The 20691-nt window shown below is 45.1% G+C and overlaps 1 protein-coding gene across 1 annotated transcript in view; it reads right to left on the reverse strand.

Annotated features, from left to right (window-relative positions):
• Positions 1 to 984: 984 nt before the first annotated feature.
• The window catches only part of LOC118378752 (striated muscle preferentially expressed protein kinase-like), a 42135-nt gene continuing 22428 nt past the window's right edge, over positions 985 to 20691 (reverse strand). Inside the window, 24 exon segments of the mRNA XM_052511232.1 lie at positions 985 to 2620; positions 3240 to 3360; positions 3363 to 3388; positions 3499 to 3574; positions 3721 to 3944; positions 4167 to 4406; positions 4594 to 5275; positions 5453 to 5617; positions 6436 to 6558; positions 8874 to 9041; positions 9369 to 9485; positions 9677 to 9781; positions 10727 to 13340; positions 13455 to 13566; positions 13734 to 13886; positions 14163 to 14189; positions 14325 to 14382; positions 14385 to 14496; positions 15727 to 15804; positions 16903 to 16960; positions 19006 to 19206; positions 19644 to 19743; positions 20331 to 20499; positions 20675 to 20691. The exon segment at positions 20675 to 20691 is cut by the window's right edge and continues 96 nt beyond it. Coding sequence (XP_052367192.1) covers positions 2392 to 2620; positions 3240 to 3360; positions 3363 to 3388; positions 3499 to 3574; positions 3721 to 3944; positions 4167 to 4406; positions 4594 to 5275; positions 5453 to 5617; positions 6436 to 6558; positions 8874 to 9041; positions 9369 to 9485; positions 9677 to 9781; positions 10727 to 13340; positions 13455 to 13566; positions 13734 to 13886; positions 14163 to 14189; positions 14325 to 14382; positions 14385 to 14496; positions 15727 to 15804; positions 16903 to 16960; positions 19006 to 19206; positions 19644 to 19743; positions 20331 to 20499; positions 20675 to 20691 — 5975 coding nt within the window. The 3' untranslated portion in view covers positions 985 to 2391.

Consider the following 20691-nt stretch of genomic DNA (forward strand, 5'->3'; position numbering starts at 1 on the left):
AGTGGCACACAATTTATGATTGTGCACCGAGAGTGGCAGTCCACTTTTGCAAGAATACTCGACAGACTACGACGGTCCCTTGAACCATAAATTATAGGCCTATTGTATTTCTGCGTTCATAACATCTTGTTTTTTCGTAAATATCAGGATATTACTGGGAAAAATCTAATTGAACGCACCTCCCACTTTTATTACCAGTGGGAAACTCGTCTATCATCCCTGTGCTCTGAGTTTCCCACTGACCTAGTTTGTCAACAAAAAAGACAGCAAGCATGGCGGCATCTTCAGTAATTGTTATTTATGGTAAGAACAAAATACAAATTGTTAATACAAAATGTATTCTGTTCATCTATTATAGTATAAAAAGTGAATGCAGCTCTGGCATACTTTTATGCCATACAAGTATTTACGACTTCGCAACTGGTAATTATCACCTTCCCACTTGCATATGAACGCATCTTAAGTAACAAGGAAACAAAGATACATTTTCAAAATGGAACTTGAAACCTTTTAACGACAGAGAAGAAGCTGTCCACAAGCTGTTAACAGGTTTAAAGCACTACGTCGCATTCTACTTCTACCTCGACAACAATCCTCTTCGCTGACTTGGGGACTTTTATTTTCGTCATAGCCTTCACTTTTAATTACCTTTGTAGCTTGATTGACAGAAAGTATTTAATATTTCATGCAAATAAATGTAATATTATATTCTCCTCTCTCGATCACTTGAAATTATATTCGCCCTGCGAATGTTTACAATTTACAGTAGTAGAATACATCAGTTGCTTTGCGTAGCCTACTGTATGTACTCTGTAGAACTTTTTATATTCTCAAAGGAACGCCCAGTTAGGGAACCCTTGAAACTGACGACGAGGGGAAAAGGATAGGGAGTGTCGTTCAAGTGCAAGCCCTGTCCGGACAACCGCTTTAGTTCAATAGGAGTCCAGTTTAAAGGGAAGAATAATGAGAATACGTGTTTTGCAATTGTATCAATAGTTTATTACACACTACTTCATAAAAACATTTTAAACCATTTCCACATTATAAACACTGCAAATTAAAACATTTACAAATATTCAACCATCCAAATTCATACAAAAAGAAATACTGTATGTATGATGAAAAGTAATACATAAGAGTCTCTGTATACCAAAAAGGACTTTCTGTATATTTTTTCTAGTAGGCCTAATGGTTGACAGTAGGCCTAATGGTTGACAAAAGTGCCCCAAAATTGTATGATATGAATAGTTCAATAAATTAACAGAACACATACTGCGCGTCATCTGTAAGTAGTAAGCCATTTACATGGACAACACATTTACATGATAAAGTTTGTAAATTGACCCATTTTAGGCAAAATTGACTCACTGACTGCTGGTCAAGCTAAGAGCAACCTGTCCAATCAACAGAACGTACTGTAGAATGCTAGTCCAGCCATTGGCGCAGTGATGACGTGAGGAGGTGTGACAAATCCAATAGAAGACTATAGAATCTACATAATCAAAGTCTGACCGTTTTCATCAATGAAGTTGCACTATTATTCAACTTGAGCATCAACCACATGACATCTGGTTGCTCCACTGACTACTAAGATACTCTACTATATTCACAGGTTTATTATCTGTGTCTATGAACAGTATAATCACAATGGTGAGCAATATTTTAGCACTGTTTTCATTGTATTTAGAAAATCACCCAAAAGAAGAAAAAAAAGCACACATGCAAATAAATTAACATGAGAAAGGTAAACAGGTCATATACAATTTCATGACCATTAACGTTTTTATTTTTGGTTTTGCGTTTTTGAAATGTGTAAATAAATGCAACATAAATTAGCAGCATAAATGATGGTACATTCACATAATCACCACCAAATATCAGGATGCAGAAATAAGGCTGTGCTCTAAAATCAAACTGACAAATATGTGTGTTCCAGGTTAATTGTATTGAATGAATTTTCCAAACCAAATGTCCTGTATTATATATTTAAAAGTTCTACACACATTGCGATAGCAAGCTCGGAGTAGTACTAGCAGACAGTAGACCTGAAACAGAAACAAATCGTGCCAGGTCCAAAAACAAACGATAACTCAATATTTTGAAACCGTGGTATCCAACAACCCAACAACTGGATTCAAATCTCAGTTGATGAACTGTCCAAGATTCATTCTGTTAGGTCTCAGTAGAATGAGACTCCATGCAGTCTGTGGGCTTGTGCAATGCTTATGGCTCTAATCTCCACTCCCATAACTTACTCAGGCACGGCCTCACTCTGTGGGGGATGAGGACTCAGAGTCCTCCCTCTATCATGGAGCCCACTGTTGTGCACCACACATCCCCCATACCTCCACCCTCTGGTGGCTAGTTAACACTGACATAAGTCATATGCCTTCACTTAGGTAGGTTTGGTGTGGTCGATGTGGTTGAAGAAGCTGAGCTGGAGTAGGAGCGTAGGAGGACCCTGTGTTTGGTGGCGACCTCGGTGCGACGTCGATGGTGCTCCCCCAGGAACTCTTTCAGCTTGGTGGTGGTGAAGGTGAGCGTCTGTCTCCTCAGCTTCATCAGGTACGAGTCCTGCAGCCATGCATGGGTGAAACAGTCCTTGGTGCTCGGACGGGCCCTGCGTTGCAATAAAACACATTGTCCAATCAGGGATCAGAACACAGGAGTCCTGTACTGATCTAGGATCATGACCCCACTTTTTTGTACCCCTTTTTTTCGTGGTTTCCAATTGGTAGTTAGTCTTGTCTCATCGCTGCAACTCCCGTACGGACTCGGGAGAGGCAAAGGTCGAGAACCATGTGTCCTCTGAAACACAACCCAGCCAAGCCGTACGGCTTCTTGACACAATGCCCGCTTAATCCGGAAGCCAGCCGCACCAATGTGTCGGAGGAAACACCGTACACCTGGCAACCGTGTCAGCATGCATTGCCTGCCCCGCCACAGGAGTCACTAGAGCGTGATGGGACAAGAACATCCCTACCGGCCAAACCCTCCCCTAACCCAGGCGACACTGGGCGAATCTCCGGGGTTGCGGCCGGCTGCAACAGATCCTGGACTCGAACCAGGATATCTAGTGGAAGTGGCCTTAGACCACTGCGCCACTCGGGAGGCTATGACCCCACTTTCCATGTAATCTTATTCATTATGATCGAAAAGTCAAAAATGACCCTGGATCATCACTCCACTCCTGGTTTGTTAAATAAGATAATGATGTAGCTACTCTTTGAAGAGCTCACCAGGCATAGCTACTCAGCATCTTCTTGAGGAACATCGAGGCACTTTGGGACACGTTGGGGTAGAGCTTGGTCGGGTCAAACTTGGCAATCTGGATTTTGGTCTCAGTCTGCTGTGGGTCTTGTCCTTAAAGGGCAGCCTACCGCTAAGCCTGAACAAAAGTATCATAGACAATGAGAGTTCTGAGAGAAAAAAATAAATTGCACAACTTCACAGACTTATGACAATAGTGACTATGAAATGAGTACGTTGTATATTTACATGACGTAGGTTAGAACCCCCAGGCTCCAGATGTCAGCTGGAGGGCCGACCACATCACCTTTCACCATCTCCGGAGCTTTTCACGCCAGCATAGAAGGAGCAGAGAGAGAGTTCAGAGGAAAGTAGTGATCAAGGTGATGATAACAGCTTATTACCCAAGATGTACTTGGTGTGTACCAGTTCCAGATACCAGTGGGAAATTCAATAGTGTTACCAACTCACACATATACTCCAGGGTGCCCAGGCCGCTGTTGTATTGTTTGAGGGAGAGGGGGTTGAAGTTCTGCGCGCTGCCAAAGTCTACGATCTTGATGACATTGAGGTTGGTGACCATGACGTTGTCAGGCTTGATGTCTAGATGGAGGACGCGTCTGTTGTGGAGGTACTCCAAACCCTGAAGGAGCTGAACCAGGTAACACACCACGTCATCCTCCGAGTAACGGAACCTTAGCAGGAAAATAGATTTATTCCACGGATATGTTGTAGAGCACAGCTGAGAGCAGTGTGCAAGTCTGTGTATGTGTGTGTGTGTGTGTGTGTGTGTGTGTGTGTGTGTGTGTGTGTGTGTGTGTGTGTGTGTGTGTGTGTGTGTGTGTGTGTGTGTGTGTGTGTGTGTGTGTGTGTGTGTGTGTGTGTGTGTGTGTGTGTGAGCCTCATGCTCCACACACCTGTCTATAAGGCTGTGGAGCAGCTCCTTGCCAATGCACTGCTCAGCCACCAGTACCAGGTAACGTGGGGTGACGTAGGCCTCGTGGAGGGTCATGACCTTGTCGTTGTGTAGAGACTTGAGGATCTCATATTCCTGCAGGATGGACTTCTTAGTCTCCTGGTCGTACGGAATGATCTTAGCCATGAAGACGTGTCCTGTGGCGTTCTCTCGACACTCCCGGACCACACCGAACCGCCCTCTGGCCAGACAGAGACAATACGGCAGTTTAGTCACTCAATAAATTGTGGTTAAACATGAAGCCTGTTTCCCTGACTGAAATTAACCATATAAGTAGTAGTAGTAGTAGTAATAGCAATACTGTGTAGTGTAATAGTATACTACTGTAGCTGTAGAAATATTGACCACATCTCTAACATCTCAGTCACCTGGCTTTCTCATCCAGGAAGGTGTAGGGCTTCTGTGGGACTCCCTGTCGTAGAGCTGTCTCACCTGGTTTGAGTGTGGTGCGGTCCCTGGGGGTCCCTCGAACAGGGGTGCCCCGCCCCTCCCCTATTGGGCTCAGACTGCTGAAATGGAGCACTTGGGGGGAGAAGGAGGGGGCCGGGATGGGGCTGGGGGCCATACGGGCAGTGGCGGCAGAGGTGTAGGTAGGAACGGATGCCATGACGGGCTTGGTGGGGGTGGAAGGAGGTGTAACGAGAGGGAGAGGGGGAGAGATGGGCGGGGTTTGGGTCATGGGTGGGACCACATTGACAGGACTCTGGGGTTTGGGGAGGACGAAGGGAGGAGGTTTGACTACAGGCGGGGAGGGGAGAGTTGGAGGGGCGACCGTCAGGGGTTCAGTTGGAGGGGTTGTGATGGCAGGGCTGGCGGGGGCCGAAGGTGTAGAGGGAGAGAGAGCTGCGGTGTGAGCAGGGAAGGTTAGAGAGGTCTGTGTAAGGGAGGGTGAAGAGGGAGAGACAGTGGACACCGTTTTACCAGGAGGTTGCATTACTGCTGGTTTGACCTTTGGGATAACAGTCACTAAGGTGGTAGCTGCTGGGGCAGGGTGGGAGGGAGGTGAGGAGATTGTCTTCACAATGGCCACTGCTGGAGAGGACACGCCTACTGCAAAGCAAACACATGTCTCTTCAATATCATATTATCATAACCATTCTGTGAAACAAATATGCAACAATACAGAAAAAACGGCAGAACTTTCTTTACCGCCTCTTTTGACCCAATTTACACAATTTACACAATTTACAGAATTTGAACCCCCTGTCCAAAGGTGTGTTTCAGCACCTGTTGAGTCCAGGCTGACTTTGTCCGATGTGTTGCTGTAGGGTCCCTGTCCTGCCTTGTTGACGCAGGCCACTCTGAACCTAAAGGCGCCCCCTGGTGGCAGGTCTGTGACGTTGTAGTAACAGTCAGCCACTCCAGTCGCTATGATCAGCCAGTTGGCATCACCTGAAAGGAGAAAGAAAAGAATGCTTCATTTATATGATTGCCAATTGCGTTATGTTATATCAATATGGTCAAATAGCCAAATTATATGCGTCACTTTGACTTTACACACCAATGTCATTTGTTGCAGTGCTTATAATTCACACAAGGTGGAGATAGTGTTTCATGTTGCTGGTGAAACAGACGAAGGTTATGTTTACAATATCAGCTGTACACTAAGGTGGTGTGGAGCCATAATTATCTGTCATAGTCACAACTCACACAGAGGAATAACAGAATGACAGAATAACATTCACATGGTAACGAGGAGATAGTGGGGCACAATCCAATGAACAAACACAGACTACAGCAATCATCCAAAGCCCAGCCTGGCAGTAACTGTGTGGTAATACAAGGTATGAAGCCATCCAATTCAATCAGTCCTGAAATCATATTAACATTCATGTCATTCCCACTTTGATACAATCCTAACGATGTAGAGGCTCTACAATGATTCACCGTATTATGAGACCATAATGACTTATAAAGCGTGATGAAATAGGGCTCATTAGCAGTCTATGTGGCCAGTTTGTACTGTGACTATTTGCCCAGTGTTTGAGTTATTCACTGCACAGTAGTGTTTAAAGTGACAGCCAAAGGTGTTTCCTACCCAACCGTCAATAAGGGTAATACATTTGAGTGAAATGGGCTGTAAAATAAATCAAACATTAATATTTGACTTGAGTTCATGGAGAGGACTAGCCTGGAATCCAAATTGATATTCTCAGTGTCATTCGTGACATCAGTTTGAACTCCAGGCTAGGAGATGAATGTCAACCCACCTTCTGTCTTCCTCTCCAGAGAGTAGCTACAGGGGGGCTTGGTGTCGGCTGGTTTCCATAGCACCAGGGCTGTGTTGTTGTATGTCTGGGGAACCTCCGGGGTGCCTGGCCTTTTGGGGACACCTGGAAGGTGTGAGGAGGGGTAGAGGGGGAGGAGGGTAGAGGGGAGATGGAGGAGGAGGAGGATGAAAGGAGGTAGGGTGGAGAGGGGAGATGAAGGTAGGGTGGAGGGGAGATGAAGGAGGGTAGAGGGGAGATGAAGGAGGGTGGGGATGGAGGGAGATGAAGGTGGGGTGTAGGGGAGATGAAGGAGGGGTAGAGGGGAGATGAAGGAGGGTGGAGGGGGGAAGGAGGGGGGAGGGAGATGAAGGTGGGGTGGAGGGGAGATGAAGGAGGTGGGATGAAGGAGGGGAGGGGAGGAGATGAATGTAGGGTGGAGGGGGGAGGAGATGAAGGTAGGGTGAGGGGAGATTAAGATAGGGTGGTGGGAGATGAAGGTGGAGGGGATGAAGGAGGGGTAGAGGGGAGATGAAGGAGGGGGAGATGAGGAGTAGAGGGGGATGGAGGGTGGAGGGGAGATGAAGGAGGGTAGAGGGGAGATGAAGGAGGGGTAGAGAGGAGATGAAGGTAGGGTGTAGGGGAGATGAAGAAGGGATGGAGGGGAGATGAAGGTGGGGTGGAGGGGAGATGAAGGGGGTGGATGGAGAGGGAGATGATGTGAAGGAGAGGGATGAGATGAAGTTGGGGTGGAGGTGGGGGGAGGGGAGATGAAGGTGGGGTGTAGGGGAGATGAAGGTGGGGTGTAGGGGAGAGGGTTGGAGGGGAGATGAAGCAGGATAGAGGGGAGATGAAAGAGTGGGGGAGATGAAAGTGGGGTGGAGGGGGAGATGTTAAGGAGGGTTTGGTGGAGGGGGAAGTTTGAGTTTAAAAAACAATGTTTTATTGTCACATATTTTGATGAGTTAGGGTGTCACAGAGGGGAGGTTTGGGGATGGGGAGAGTTTGGATGGGGTGGGGTGTCACAGAGTGGAAGGATGGAGATATCCAATTGAAAGAGGAGAAACCACAGAGGACAGAGTAGATGGGTTTGAGCATTTCTTTTACGCAAACCATACACAGCACTAATAGGTTTTCACCCTGATATGATGATGCATTTTAATGAAGGCTGCCCACCACAGAGACTGATCGAGCCAAGGCCTCAGACCTCAGACAAGATGAGCAGTCTGGGGAATATCTCACCCAACAGATTGATGACAAATGGAGACAGATAGCATCAGCAGATGGGATTAGTAATGCAGACGCCCAGACAGTGTCCCCAGAGCAATACAATTTGAAGCTGTGAAAATCGAACTGAAATGTAGCGCATTGAGTCTGACACCTGAATAGAGAGAGAGAGGCCATCAAGTGTCTGGAGTCACCTAGTTCTGTCGCTTTGCTGATGGGTATTTGACATTTTATTTTTATTGTTATTTATAGCCTGCTGTCTGGACAAGAACCAACAGATGCCAAATCATAATTTGATCATCCTGTTGTTGCAGGAACTAAAAAAAAAGACTTCTAAAGTTTGTAATTTCCACATTAAAATGTCAGACTTTATTTGCCTTAACGAAAAATGTATCAACCCCTACAAAGAAATAATATTAATTATAATCCACATAATAATTCACATTTCTTGTTGCTGCAGGATTCTTTTCTTGCTGTGAAAAACTGGGTCAAATTAAGATCGGAATCTGTAGTAGCTAGATGGAATCTGTAGTAGCTAGATGGACTGTCTGAGTGACAGTTGATTATTTGATTCTAACACATTGGATTCCAACCTGGGAGCGCATCTTTCTTTTTGTAATAAGCAGCACTCTCCTCTTGGAATGATTAGAAAGAGGTTGTAAATTCAAGGCAAAAAGCCATTTGTTTAATCAGCTGTAAGTAAACTACATTAATATTTATGCCCATGTCATTAATATGCATTGCATTCACACTGGAACACAAATCCTATTACCTAAACCTTTCAAGGTTCATCACATCGTAAAGATTTTTTGAAGAAGGGCAAATATTCCCAGACTTTCTGGAATTCACATGAAGTGCTTCAGGATAAAAATAAATGTTCATGTTTTACGAACTAAACAACAGACTTTACAGGTCCAGGGAATTTGAAGATGGCTTCAAAAAATATATATGTTCCTGCAATTAAACAACAACTTTACAGGTCCAACAGACTTTACAGGTCCAGGATATTAGAATATCACATGAAGATAACGGCTTCAAAAATATATATGTTCCTGTTTCTCCACGAATCTAAACAACAGACTTTACAGGTCCAGGATATTAGAATATCACATGAAGATAACGGCTTCAAAAATATATATGTTCCTGTTTCTCCACGAATCTAAACAACAGATTGTCGTTGATAATAACATTTTCCTGTATAACATGTTACTCACAGGCCAGGGACAGTGTGCAGGAGCTGGTGACGCTGGCTAAGGGGTTACTGGCCACACACTCATAGAGCCCTGCGTCCCTCCTGCTGGTCTTCATGATCGTAACGAGCTGCCTGCCGTCTGGACAGGAGATCAGACTCATCCTGTCGTCCATCTCCAGTGGTCTCTTATCTGTGGACAAGTAAACCCATCAACAATAACAATTACAGTGGCATCCTGTAAAGTAATGTGTCATTTTACAGTCCTATTTCAAAAGGTGTTTATCTAGGATTCAATGAGAAACTTGATGGAAATAATGAGCAATCTCTAACATCAACACAAGTTTAGGAAGTCGTGCTCACACAGGGCACCATGTAAGTATGAGCTATGATGGGTTATGACAATATATCATCCCTTCACGGCAACGACCAACGTTTCAGCAGCAGCTCCTACGGTAAAGCTTTATTAGACAGCGCTGTTGCAAAGAGTGTTGTGTCTGTCAGCTCTATGAGTTCTTACCTTTAGTCCAGCTGATTTGTGGGTGGGGGCTGCCAGCCGGGAGGCAGCTAAGAGTGACAGGGTCACCCTCCAATAAGACGTGGTCCCTCAGCTTGATGTGGAACACAGGAGGGAAGTCTGGGAAAAACAAGGGTGTGGCTTAATAATATTATTGAACACTGAGAATGAATTTAGAATGTAAAAGCAGTGTGCAGCTTTCATTGCCAAACACCAACTCTGTATGCACATTCAACATAAAGGCAACTGGTTGCTGAATTTAGCAGACAGTACTAGAGGAAGTGCGGGAGTACTGCAGGCTGCCTGATGACCCCTCATCTTTGGCTGAGGGGAGGTCAGTCTGAGAGGGGTCTTATCCTTCCTGCTCCTGCCCAGACCCCACCTGTCCCACCGCGACCGCCTGTCAGTCTCTGGAGCTGTGGAGGACACGACATAATGGCAAACAGCTGAGACAGAGGAACCTGAGGAGGTGAGCTAATATCTCCAGGATCTAGGCTGCAATAGTCTATGTGCCTGGGGGCTAGTGTCAGTCTGTCCTATCTGGTGGAATTCTCCTATCTTATCTGGTGCCCTTTGATTTTAGGTGTGCTCTCTCTAATTACCCCATCTCTCTCTCTCTCAATTCAATTCAAGGGCTTTATCTCTCTCTCTCTCACTCTCTCACTCTCTCACTCTCCCCTCCCGTAGGACCTGAGACCTAGGACCATGCCTCTGAACTACCTGGCCTGATGACTCCTGGCTGTCCTCGTTCCCCAGTCCACCTGGTTGTGCTGCTGATCCAGGACCTGCTATTTTACCCTCTCTCCCACCACCTGCTGTCTCGACCTCTGAATGATCGGCTATGAAAAGCCAACTGACATTTACTCCTGAGGTGCTGACCTGTTGCACCCTATATAACCACTGTGATTATTATTTGACCCTGCTGGTGATCTTTGAACGTTTGAACATGTTGAAGAATGATCTGGCCATTATAGCCATGTACTCTTACACTTTTAGAAAAATAATTGCTATCTAGAACCTAAAAGGGTTCTTCAGCTGTCCCCATAGGAGAACCCTTTGAAGAACCCTTTTTGGTTCCAGGTAGAACCCTTTCCCGAGAGGGTTTTACATGAAACCCAAAAGAGTTCTAATTGGAACCAAAAAAGGGTTCTTCAAAGGGTTCTCCTATGGGGACAGCTGAAGAAACCTTTAGGAATCCTGTTTTCTGAGATTGTATAATCTACACCTGGCACAGCCAGAAGAGGACTGATGTAAAAAGGGCTTTATAAATACATTTGATTGATATTTGATTGAAATTCCCAATGTCATCTTAGCCAGTATAATATATCAAGATACATATTACTTACTGAGCGACTTTTGACTTTTTGACTTTTCGGAATGAAGGCTTGATGCAGACCCAATGGATTCCTTGGATACTTTGGATTCTTTGTTTGTCTGTTTGGCTAGCTGATTCTCTGGGATCCCCATCTCTTTGAGACCTCTTCCCTCGGACTGGGAATGTCGATGACGGGAAAACAGTGGAGTTTTCTTTCCCTCTGGCTTCTCTTCCTCCATCTCTTTTCTATCCTCTGACTGGCTTCGGACTTTCCCAGAAATTCCTGCCACCTTGTTCTCAAACTTCTTCCTCATCGCCAAGACGGGGGAATCACTGACCTTCTTAAAATCCTTTTCTTCTGCATCTTTCCGACTTTTCTCTTCCTCCACGCGTCGCTTGGCCTCTTTCTCCTCCTTCCTTTCCTCTGACTTGCTCCTCAAACTGGCTGAGATACCCGCTACTTTGTTCTCGAACTTCCGCCGCATGGCGAAGACAGACGACTCCTCCATCTTTTTGCGTTCTCTCACCTCCTGCTCTCTCCGAGCCTCAATATTGTCCAGCTCTGTCGTGTCCAGACTCTTACTGCGGCCTATGGCCCAGGACACCCTGCGCTTACTGGATGCAGGCTCAGTCTCCTTTGACTTCTCCTCCTTTTTATCTATGGACGGGGTCCTCTTGGTGCGCATGGAGAACCGTCCAATGATGCCCAGGGACCCTGTGTCTCCCTCCACCTCCCTCAAGTCCTGGACGGACTTGGACTTCTCCTGCAATCCTTGGGGCACCATCTCCAGCGGAGCCCCCAGACGCCCCGGCCGGTATACCTCCTCACCCTCGCCTGTCTTACGGGGAAGGGTCGGGGACTTCTCTTCTGATTTGGTCCTGGTAAGTCTCCGGAGCCCACGGGTAAGGGATGACTCACGCTTCTTGAACCTGGATTCAAAGACTTCCTCCGAGTCTATGTCCTTGATATCTGTTCTGAGTGGCGTGGTAGGTTGGCGTGGGGTGGTGGGGCGGTCTGGGACCATAGACGAGCTAGTCGAGATGGTTGGGCTTGTTGGGCGTTCGGTGGCCACCTTGGCGAAGACGGCAGGGTGTTCAGGAAATGTGGGGCTAGGTGTAGATTGAGATCTCCGGCTGCTATCAGGTTTTCCAGATGGTACTACAATAGTTTGCATCACGTTGGCATACGCAGACGTTTTTCCTGTAGGCGTAACCCCTGGAGAATCACAACCTTTTGCTTTCACCTCTTCTTTCTTTAACTTTCTTTCATCTTCCTCAGTATCCTCCTCCTCTATGACAATCACAGGAGCTAACACAGTAGGAGACCTGCCCTGGGAAATCTCCCTCTTCGACTCGTATCTATCAACCCTCTCCTGTGCTTTGGTCCTTCTCTCCATCTCTTCATCTCTTTCAGAAGTTTCCTCAGACTTGCTCTTCTTCTTCTCCTCTTGCTTTTTCTCTTCCCTCACTCCTTGGTCCTCTTTGACTGGGGTGGGCTGTATGGAGGAGGAGGGCACATGAGAGTAAGGTCTGGAATCCAGCCTGGTCTGCTCTGTAATTGCTGATATGGAAGTGGCCTCCTGGAGGTCTTTCCCCTGTGCGTTCCTCTCAATGCTCTGGGTCCTTTCAGCACTGTCTCTCCTCTCAGTGCTATGGCTAGATGTGCTAGTGGGGATCTCTAAGGGGGCTCCAAACTGCCGGTGTAGGGGCATGGGCTCCGAGTCTCCCTGACTGAAAGAGGAACTCTTCTGGAACATTTTGATTTTGGTTGTGTCCTCCACTGCACATTCGGTAGAGGCTGCTCTGGCCAGCGACCGCTCTGGCGCCCCCACCCTGGATCTCCTCAAGTGTCGGTCCAGGGATGAGGTTCGCCTCTCGTCGTCCATTCCTAGGGTCTCCAGCAGGGGACCTCGCAGGCCGCTTTTGCTGTTGCCTCCCCTCAGTAGCCTCTGTCTCATCAACTCCAGTTTGAGGGCATAGTCCTCCTGGCTCATCTTAGCCGCCCCAGGACTGGGGCTCCGATTTGGTAGCTCCATGGAAACTGCCTTTTTAAGGCTTTTTTCGCCATTGTCTTCTTTGCCCTCCTCCACAGCTCCCACCTCTGGCTCAATGTGGAGAAGCAGGGCCGAGTCAGCTGAACTGCCCCTCCTCATCGTCGCTCTCCGGGACTTCGTCTGAGTGTCATCCTCCTCCACACTCGAGCCCTTCTTCAGGGGGACTCTCTTCGTTCTCACTGCAGTCTTCTCCTCTTCCGAAGACCCGCCATCTTCCTCGGTTGTTACCCTTTTTCTCGTTCCTCTGCTTCCTCCTAATTCCTTGGCCTCCTTTTTGGACACCACCTCCTCTATGGGCTGTTCCCTGTGCCGGGTTAACCACGCCCCTTCCACTGTCCCATTGTCCCTGGAAGGCGGTCCTGTGACGTCCTCGTCACCTGGTATCTCGTTGAGGGAGACCCTGGAGCCGGAGAAGACCATGGATAGAGGCATGGGGATGAAGGGGAGTTCGTCCACATCTTCGTCCGAGTCAGAGGATGAGGAGGGTGGGGGCGATCCCTCTTTGAGGTGACGGGCCACAGCGATGGAGATGTGGTTGGACGAGTCGTTGAGAAGCTCAGGGATGGAGCGCATCACCATCTTGGATTTGTAGCTGATGAGGGAACGCTGGGTAGAGATAGGGAAAAGGGGACGTGTTAAAGGAGTAATTTGGAAGGTACTTAGAGGGATTCATTGAAGTGTACTACTATGTACTACTTACAGAAATAATTAATGCCTTACCTGCCAACGTCTTCGAGATAAGACCTGTTTTAGGATCGCTGTGTTGATGCTCTTGTCTTTTATTGAAGTCTTGAACCAGGGGTGGCGAAGGCTCTCTGTAGCGTTAGGCCTCCTGAGAGTAAAACATCACACGGTGACAAATAAAACACTAAGTCCCAAACACTTCTTTTCTGGTCTTATTTTCTGGTCTTATTTTGTGTTGAAATGGTTTGTATTCCTAATATAAGGGAATTCCTTACAATCAATTTATACCAAGGCATTATCATCAATAACACTCACAGTCTGTCAGCCACCAGCAGTTTGATGACGAATCCCTTGGCCTCTCTACAGAGGTCAGCAAACATACTCTCCTCAAAAGCCACATTTTGGTTCCTGATGTTGAGGACGGTGCATCTGTCGTTCTCCCCAGCAAAAGGAGACACACCAGTCAGACTAGAAGGGAAATATGTTATGTTAATAGTCTTTACTGAGACTGTTTCCTTGCTGTCAAATCCATTTTAAGTGGGCTAATTGAAGCCTGTGGCAATATGCAAACAATATGCAGGTGATATGCATTGGTGTTTTGCTTACTGAGGTTATAGAGTGTGGTGAAAAATTACATTTCAAGATTGACAGAAATGTAATGCAAAAGGTGTATTGAATTCTAAGAATATCTCGACCAGACACATTTATCATGTTCTTAGTCCAACCAGAACCTTAACCACTCACCATAGGTAAGTGATAACCCCAATAGGCCTGTGAACAGAGAGAGGGAGACAAATGACTTTCAGAGGGCAAGATGAAGGAGAGAGGGAGAGAGCGATAAAATCATGATTAATCAGGAAATAGATTAAAGGGGTCTCCAGCCCCCTCCCCCGACCAGGTGCTCACCAGATGTCTGTTGCCTTGGAGACTGGCGTTTGGTTAACGATCTCCGGAGCAACAAATTCGGAGTGCCGTATTTGCAGTAGTGGGCTTCATTGGTCCCCAGCTTGACGGCATTGCCAAAGTCACAGATGCGGATCTTGTCACTGTGTCGGCCTGCCATCAGGATGTTCTCAGGCTGGGTGGGTTGGATGAAAACAGGGAATTATTATGAACATAAGCTAGGTTTCCGTCCAATTGGCTACAGATTTTCATGCTAATATTCTAAAATACAAATAAAATGTACATTAGAGACTCTGTTATTTGATCTATGTAAAACTATGACTTGATTTGTGTAATGTTATTCATTTTAGTGTACATGTTTTGAGTGAGGAAAATACATTGGTTTCTGAGTAGTATGTATTCTGGGGTTTGAAATATTCTTTCCTTGTTATATTAAGTAAGTTGATAATTGCAGAAGTATCTGTTATACAGTGTATTCTGAAAGTATTCAGACCCCTTGACTTTTTACACATCTGTTACGTTACGGCTTTATTCTAAAATGGATTCAATTAAAAAAAACTAAGCAATGTACATACCATACTCCATAATGACAAAGCAAAAAAGGCTTTTAGAATTTGTAAAAATCAGAAATACCTTATTTACATAATTATTCAAACGCTTTGCTATGAGACTCGAAATTGAGCTCAGGTCCATCCCATTTCCATTGATCATCCCTGAGATGTTTCTACAACTTGATTAGAGTCTAACTGTGGTAAATTCAATTGAATGGACATGATATGGAAAGGAACACCTCTGTCTATATAAGGTCCCACAGTTGAAAGTGCATGTCAGAGCAAAAAACCAAGCCATGAGGTCGAAGAAATTTGTCTGTAGAGCTTCGACACAGGATTGTGTCGAGCCACAGATCTTGGGAAGGGTACCAAAAAATGTCTGCAGCATCGAAGGTCCCCAAGAACACAGTGGCCTCCACCTTAAATGGAAGAAGTTTGGAACCACCAAGACTCTTCCTAGAGCTGGCCGCCCGGTCAAACTGGGGCAATAGGGGGAGAAGGGCCTTGGTCACGGAGGTGACAAAGAACCCAATGGTCACTCTGACAGAGCACTAGAGTTCCTCTATGGAGATGGGAAAACCTTTCAGAAAGACAACCATCTCTGCAGCACTCCACTAATCCGGCCTTTATGGTAGAGTGGCCAGACGGAAACCACTCCTCAGTAAAAGGCACATGACAGGGTATTGTGTGTAGATTGATGAGGGGCAATTTAAAAAAATACTTTTTAGAATAAAACTGTAATATAACAAAATGTGGAAAATGTCGAGGGGTCTGAGTACTTTCCGAATGCACTGTGTAATAGCTTGTGATTAAAGTACTGTATTTGTCCCTTGCACAGTGGGAATCTGATGTACCTTGATGTCAAGATGAGCAATGTCTTTCTGGTGAAGGTAGCTAACCCCTTCAAGCACCTGCTGAACACTGGACCGGATCTGCAGCACAGAATATCTCCTTTAACACATTTGACATTCTATATTCTACATTCTGTATTCTATATTCTACATTCTACATTCTATATTTTACATATTCTACACTGAACAAAAATATAAACACAACATGTAAAGTGTTGGTCCCATGTTTCATGAGCTGAAATAAAACATCCCAGAAATCTTATTTACTCACAAAAAGCATATTTCTCTCAAATGTTGTGCACATATGTGTTTACATCCCTGTTAGTGAGCATTTCTCCTTTGCCAAGATAATCCATCCACCTGACAGGTGTGGCATATCAAGAAGCTGATTAAACAGCATGATCATTACACAGGTGCACCTTGTACCGCAGACAATAAAAGGCCACTCTAAAATGTGCAGTTTTGTCATACAATGCCACAGATGTCTCATGTTTTGAGGGAGCGTGCAATTGGCATGCTGACTGCAGGAATGTCCAACAGAGCTTTTGACAGAGAATTGAATGTTAATTTCTCTACCAAAAGTTGCCTCCAACGTCGTTTTAGAGAATTTGGCAGTACATCCAACCGGCCTCACAACCGCAGACCAAGTGTAACCACGCAAGCTCAGGACCTCCACATCTGGCTTCTTCACCTGCGGGATTGTCTGAGACCAGCCACCCGGACAGCTGATGAAACTGAGGAGTATTTCTGTCTGTAATAAAGCCATTTAGTGGGGGAAAACTATATCTGTTTGACTGGTCCAGGATCACCAGTGGGTGTGCCTGGCTCCCAAGTGAGTGGGCCTATGAAATCCATAGATTAGGGCCTAATTTATTTATCTAATTTTGATTAACTGATTTCCTTATATGAACTGTAACTCAGTAAAATTGTTGAAATTGTCACATATTGCATTCATATTTTTGTTCGGTATATATTCTATATTATACATTCTATAATCTACAGTCTACATTCTATATTCTACTTTCTGTTTTCTACATTCTTGTACGCTCAACATATTAAAAAAATATATTTTACTGAATTTCGCTATCTTTTAGATAAAGATAATTGAGTCGTTTTTGGTAGATTTTTCCATACAATCCAAAGCACACTCAAACATAAGGCCAACAGGCCAAGGCAAACCTCAGACTCCATGACGGTAGTCTTCTTGGTCAGTCGGTCCAGAAGTTCCTCATGGCATCTTCACACAGCAGTTAAGGAGAATAGAGGTATAGTGTGTAATAACCATAGAGATAGATAGAGGACTCTAGTGCCCAAAATCCCATTTTAGCATGGGCAGCGCCATTGAGGACTTTCACCATTTTGAAGTAATCAACTGGGTGGGACTTCCTATGGGTTATGGAAGGATCACATGATTCCATTTGTGTCATCAGAAGGGATCAGCCAATGAATTATACTCGTGAGCAAACAACACAGTACAGGTGGCACTATGCACCCTTTCAGTTTGTTCACCAACTCATTGACGTAGTAGAAGGTGGACTACTTCAAAATAGAGATGGCCTCAATGGCGTTGCACATGCTCTCACAGGCGCCATCATGAGACAGATACAATGATGCAATGTCTATATAAGTCTATGGTGATAACCTTATCGCTATAGTCCAAGTGGGAGGCAAATTACATTTTTTATAATAAATGAACCAAACTCCCACACATGGTGTCTCCTGGTAATGAAACCAATCTGTGATGAGTCAGGAGAAAGTAGCGCTTCGGTTCAGTCATGCCTCCAGGGGAGCAGAAAGGACATCGAGATTAATGCTATGCAGCAGTTCTCTCTCATCCACACAGTGGGAAGAAGGTGGGAAGAAGGCTCTTGGCTCTGGTATGTTCATGGAGAGGATTTTATGCAAAGACGTTGGATCAATGCCATATTTTGATCCATTTTGGATCTAGCTGTAAACAAAAATGAATATAATTTGAAAACAAACAATTCTAGGAACCACGATGTTAGTTTTGGTGGAAACCTGGGCCAAATTGAGTACATTGATGGCTTTAGTTTTTGATGCAACAGTATTACATAGATGAGATATGTTAGATTAACAGGGAAAGAACCTTGTCGCAACCAATACAATACTGTCTCAGAGGACATGTTACATTCAAAATGTTCATCTCTTGTAATGTGGCTTCTTCCATGCTGACCAGACTGCCCACGGTGGTGCGCGAGTGTTGCAAAATAAATGTACACATACATGTTATTCAATCATTTCATCCAAACTGCTCACGAGCGTCTGTGTATCCAAGTGCAAAAATAGTTTTATTTTAGACACGTGACGCGCTGCAAGTCCCGCCTCTCCATACTACTCATTGGTTTTTACAAGCATATACCCACATGGGTGATTGAAAGATGATCGGGGTCCACACTCTAGTCAAGTTGGCGGTGGTAATGTCAACCGCCATATAAAATCCACAGAAGAAGAAGAAGAAGAAGAATGAACGAGGAGAGATGAATCAAAGAAAACTAAGTAAAAACTAACTAGGTTTCCTCTTTATCTGTGGATGAATTGTTGGAGTAGAGAACACATTACTTTGAGTGACTCAAAATGAGTCAAAATTCTACATAGATACAGAAAAAAGGGCTATAAGCATTTCAGGTAAAATATACCAATGTTTTCTCAATCCAGAGGCGCTACATCGCAAGACTCAAGGGAACACTTGTGAAACAGACCAAACAGACTAGACCGGGGTTTGGTGTTTGAGAAGTGAAAGATTCTTCTCAAAATCTAAAGACACAACCTAGATTGGAGCCAATGTCTTAAGGAGTTGAACATGTTATTTTTCCAACCTTGACAAACTGACAAAAACAACTTTATATGGAAGGAATGCCTTTGATTTAACGGCCTGCACAGTCGCAGTCCGGCGTGAGACCCAATGACCTGTTTCTATACATGAGCTTTGCTAGCCAACGTCACCATGACATCACCTACAAGTGTTTTAGCCTATTTGAATACTGTACTGTCTTTGGTTTATCGCCCAGGACAAATTAGTTAGCAACAAATTAGCTAAATGTCAATGAATGTTTAATGTGTTTTGACCTCTCCCCAAATGAATAGAGTTGGTTCACAGTTGGTATTTTAACCTGCGTGTCGTGAAAGCGTCTGGTGGTGATATACAAAATCAACATGCGCATGATGGCGAACGCGGACGCATGCGCAGAACCGGTTAGGTCATCATGTTGTGGGTTTTCTGACAACTGAAATGAATCAAAGAATCAGTCAGTGAAAGGATACAGCTCAGTGATGATGACAACCATGTTCTTCTTCTCAAAGGCGTCATGGAAGTAGAGGATTTTCTCGTGGTTCAGCTCTGACAGAAGGTTCATCTCTCTCAGGGCCAAGGCCTTCCTCTTGGCCCTCGCAGACACGAACTTGGCTGCGTACTCCACCTTCCCCTTCTTCTCAGACACCCTCTTCACATAGGAGAACGCCCCACTGGAAAACAGTCGTACAATGATGATATCAATGCAATAACTCTAGGAGAATGACCAAATATTTCAATGGGATTGAGTTCTGAGAAAGCAAAAGTCCTAGTTGAGAAAGTTAAGGGACATGAGTATTAAACGGTACGTGACACCTTGTTATCGTTCAACTTCTGGTCAGTCAAGTCAAGCTCTACCAGAGAAAAACAAAAGCCTTTGTGATGTGTTCCTCTATTGACGGGTGACTCACCTCTCCTCTATTTCTGTCTGCTATCATTATGCAGTCAGGGTGTTGTTTGGTGTGGTGGAATTCCCCCTACTGACCTTTGTGGCCACCGTTCACAGTGCAATTTAATACAGATAGTAGCTACCACTCGCAGAGCCTTTAAATACTGAAGAGATAGCCTGGCTGAGCGGATGATGTTGGTGATTGCCTGGTCCATGACTCACCGTCCTATCTCCTTGTGTACATCATAGTAATCAGTCAGCCTCCGCATCTTCCTCAAAATGGACCCCTCATCCTCCATGGGCTCCTCCACCTCCTTCCTCACTGCAGGAAGAGGGTTGGAACAGGGGGCAAGGTTAATGTGGGTTGGTGTGTGTGTTTGTGTGTGTGTGTGTGTGTGTGTGTGTGTGTGTGTGTGTGTGTGTGTGTGTGTGTGTGTGTGTGTGTGTGTGTGTGTGTGTGTGTGTGTGTGTGTGTGTGTGTGTGTGTGTGTGTGTGTGTGTGTGTGTGTGTGTGTGTGTGTGTGTGTGTGCGTGTGGGCTGACAGATGGTTTAATAGTCTCAGACACCTTGTGGTCCAACCCATATGGAGCAGATTTGGTTGTTTAACTCTCGATTACAACAAGTTTTGGCTGAGATATTACAAGGACAAACAGATGCAATCCAACTAAAACTGACATTTCTGGCACCAACAAATAATAGGAAAAGCCTGTGTTAACAATATTCAGTGTGCAGAAAAAGCACACTTTTCAACAAGAGTCTTTAACAGCTTACCATAAGGGTGTGTTAATCAACAGTATTTCATCAATTATGTAAGCACAAAGTATCATTCTTGTAGATGTTTTCCAGACTTATTCCAATATCTGTATATATCCTTATACATTTCAGACAATATAGACTATGGTCCTGACCTTTGTGGACGGTGAGTTCAGCCTTGCAGGAGACTTGCCCAGCCAGGTTCTTGGCGGTGCAGGTGTACACCCCTGAGTCCTCAGGCCGGGCGTTCAGCACCACCAGGGAACACTCCGTATCATCGTACACAAAGGTGAAGTGACTGCTCTCTGACAGCAGAGTGTCATCCTGGAACCACAGAACAGATAACCACAATCAATTCCACTTGATCAACTATCATGGAGGAGTAGGTCTCTTTTCCTGGAACCACAACAGAGTTAATCATCCAACAACCTGCTTAATCACTGCAGAATAAGTTTATGTGGTGAATGATATGATATCCATCCATTGACTCTTATCATACCTTGTACCACAGAATAT

This window comes from Oncorhynchus keta, unplaced genomic scaffold, assembly GCF_023373465.1.
Source record: "Oncorhynchus keta strain PuntledgeMale-10-30-2019 unplaced genomic scaffold, Oket_V2 Un_contig_6511_pilon_pilon, whole genome shotgun sequence".
In the NCBI taxonomy this organism is placed as follows: Eukaryota; Metazoa; Chordata; class Actinopteri; order Salmoniformes; family Salmonidae; genus Oncorhynchus; species Oncorhynchus keta.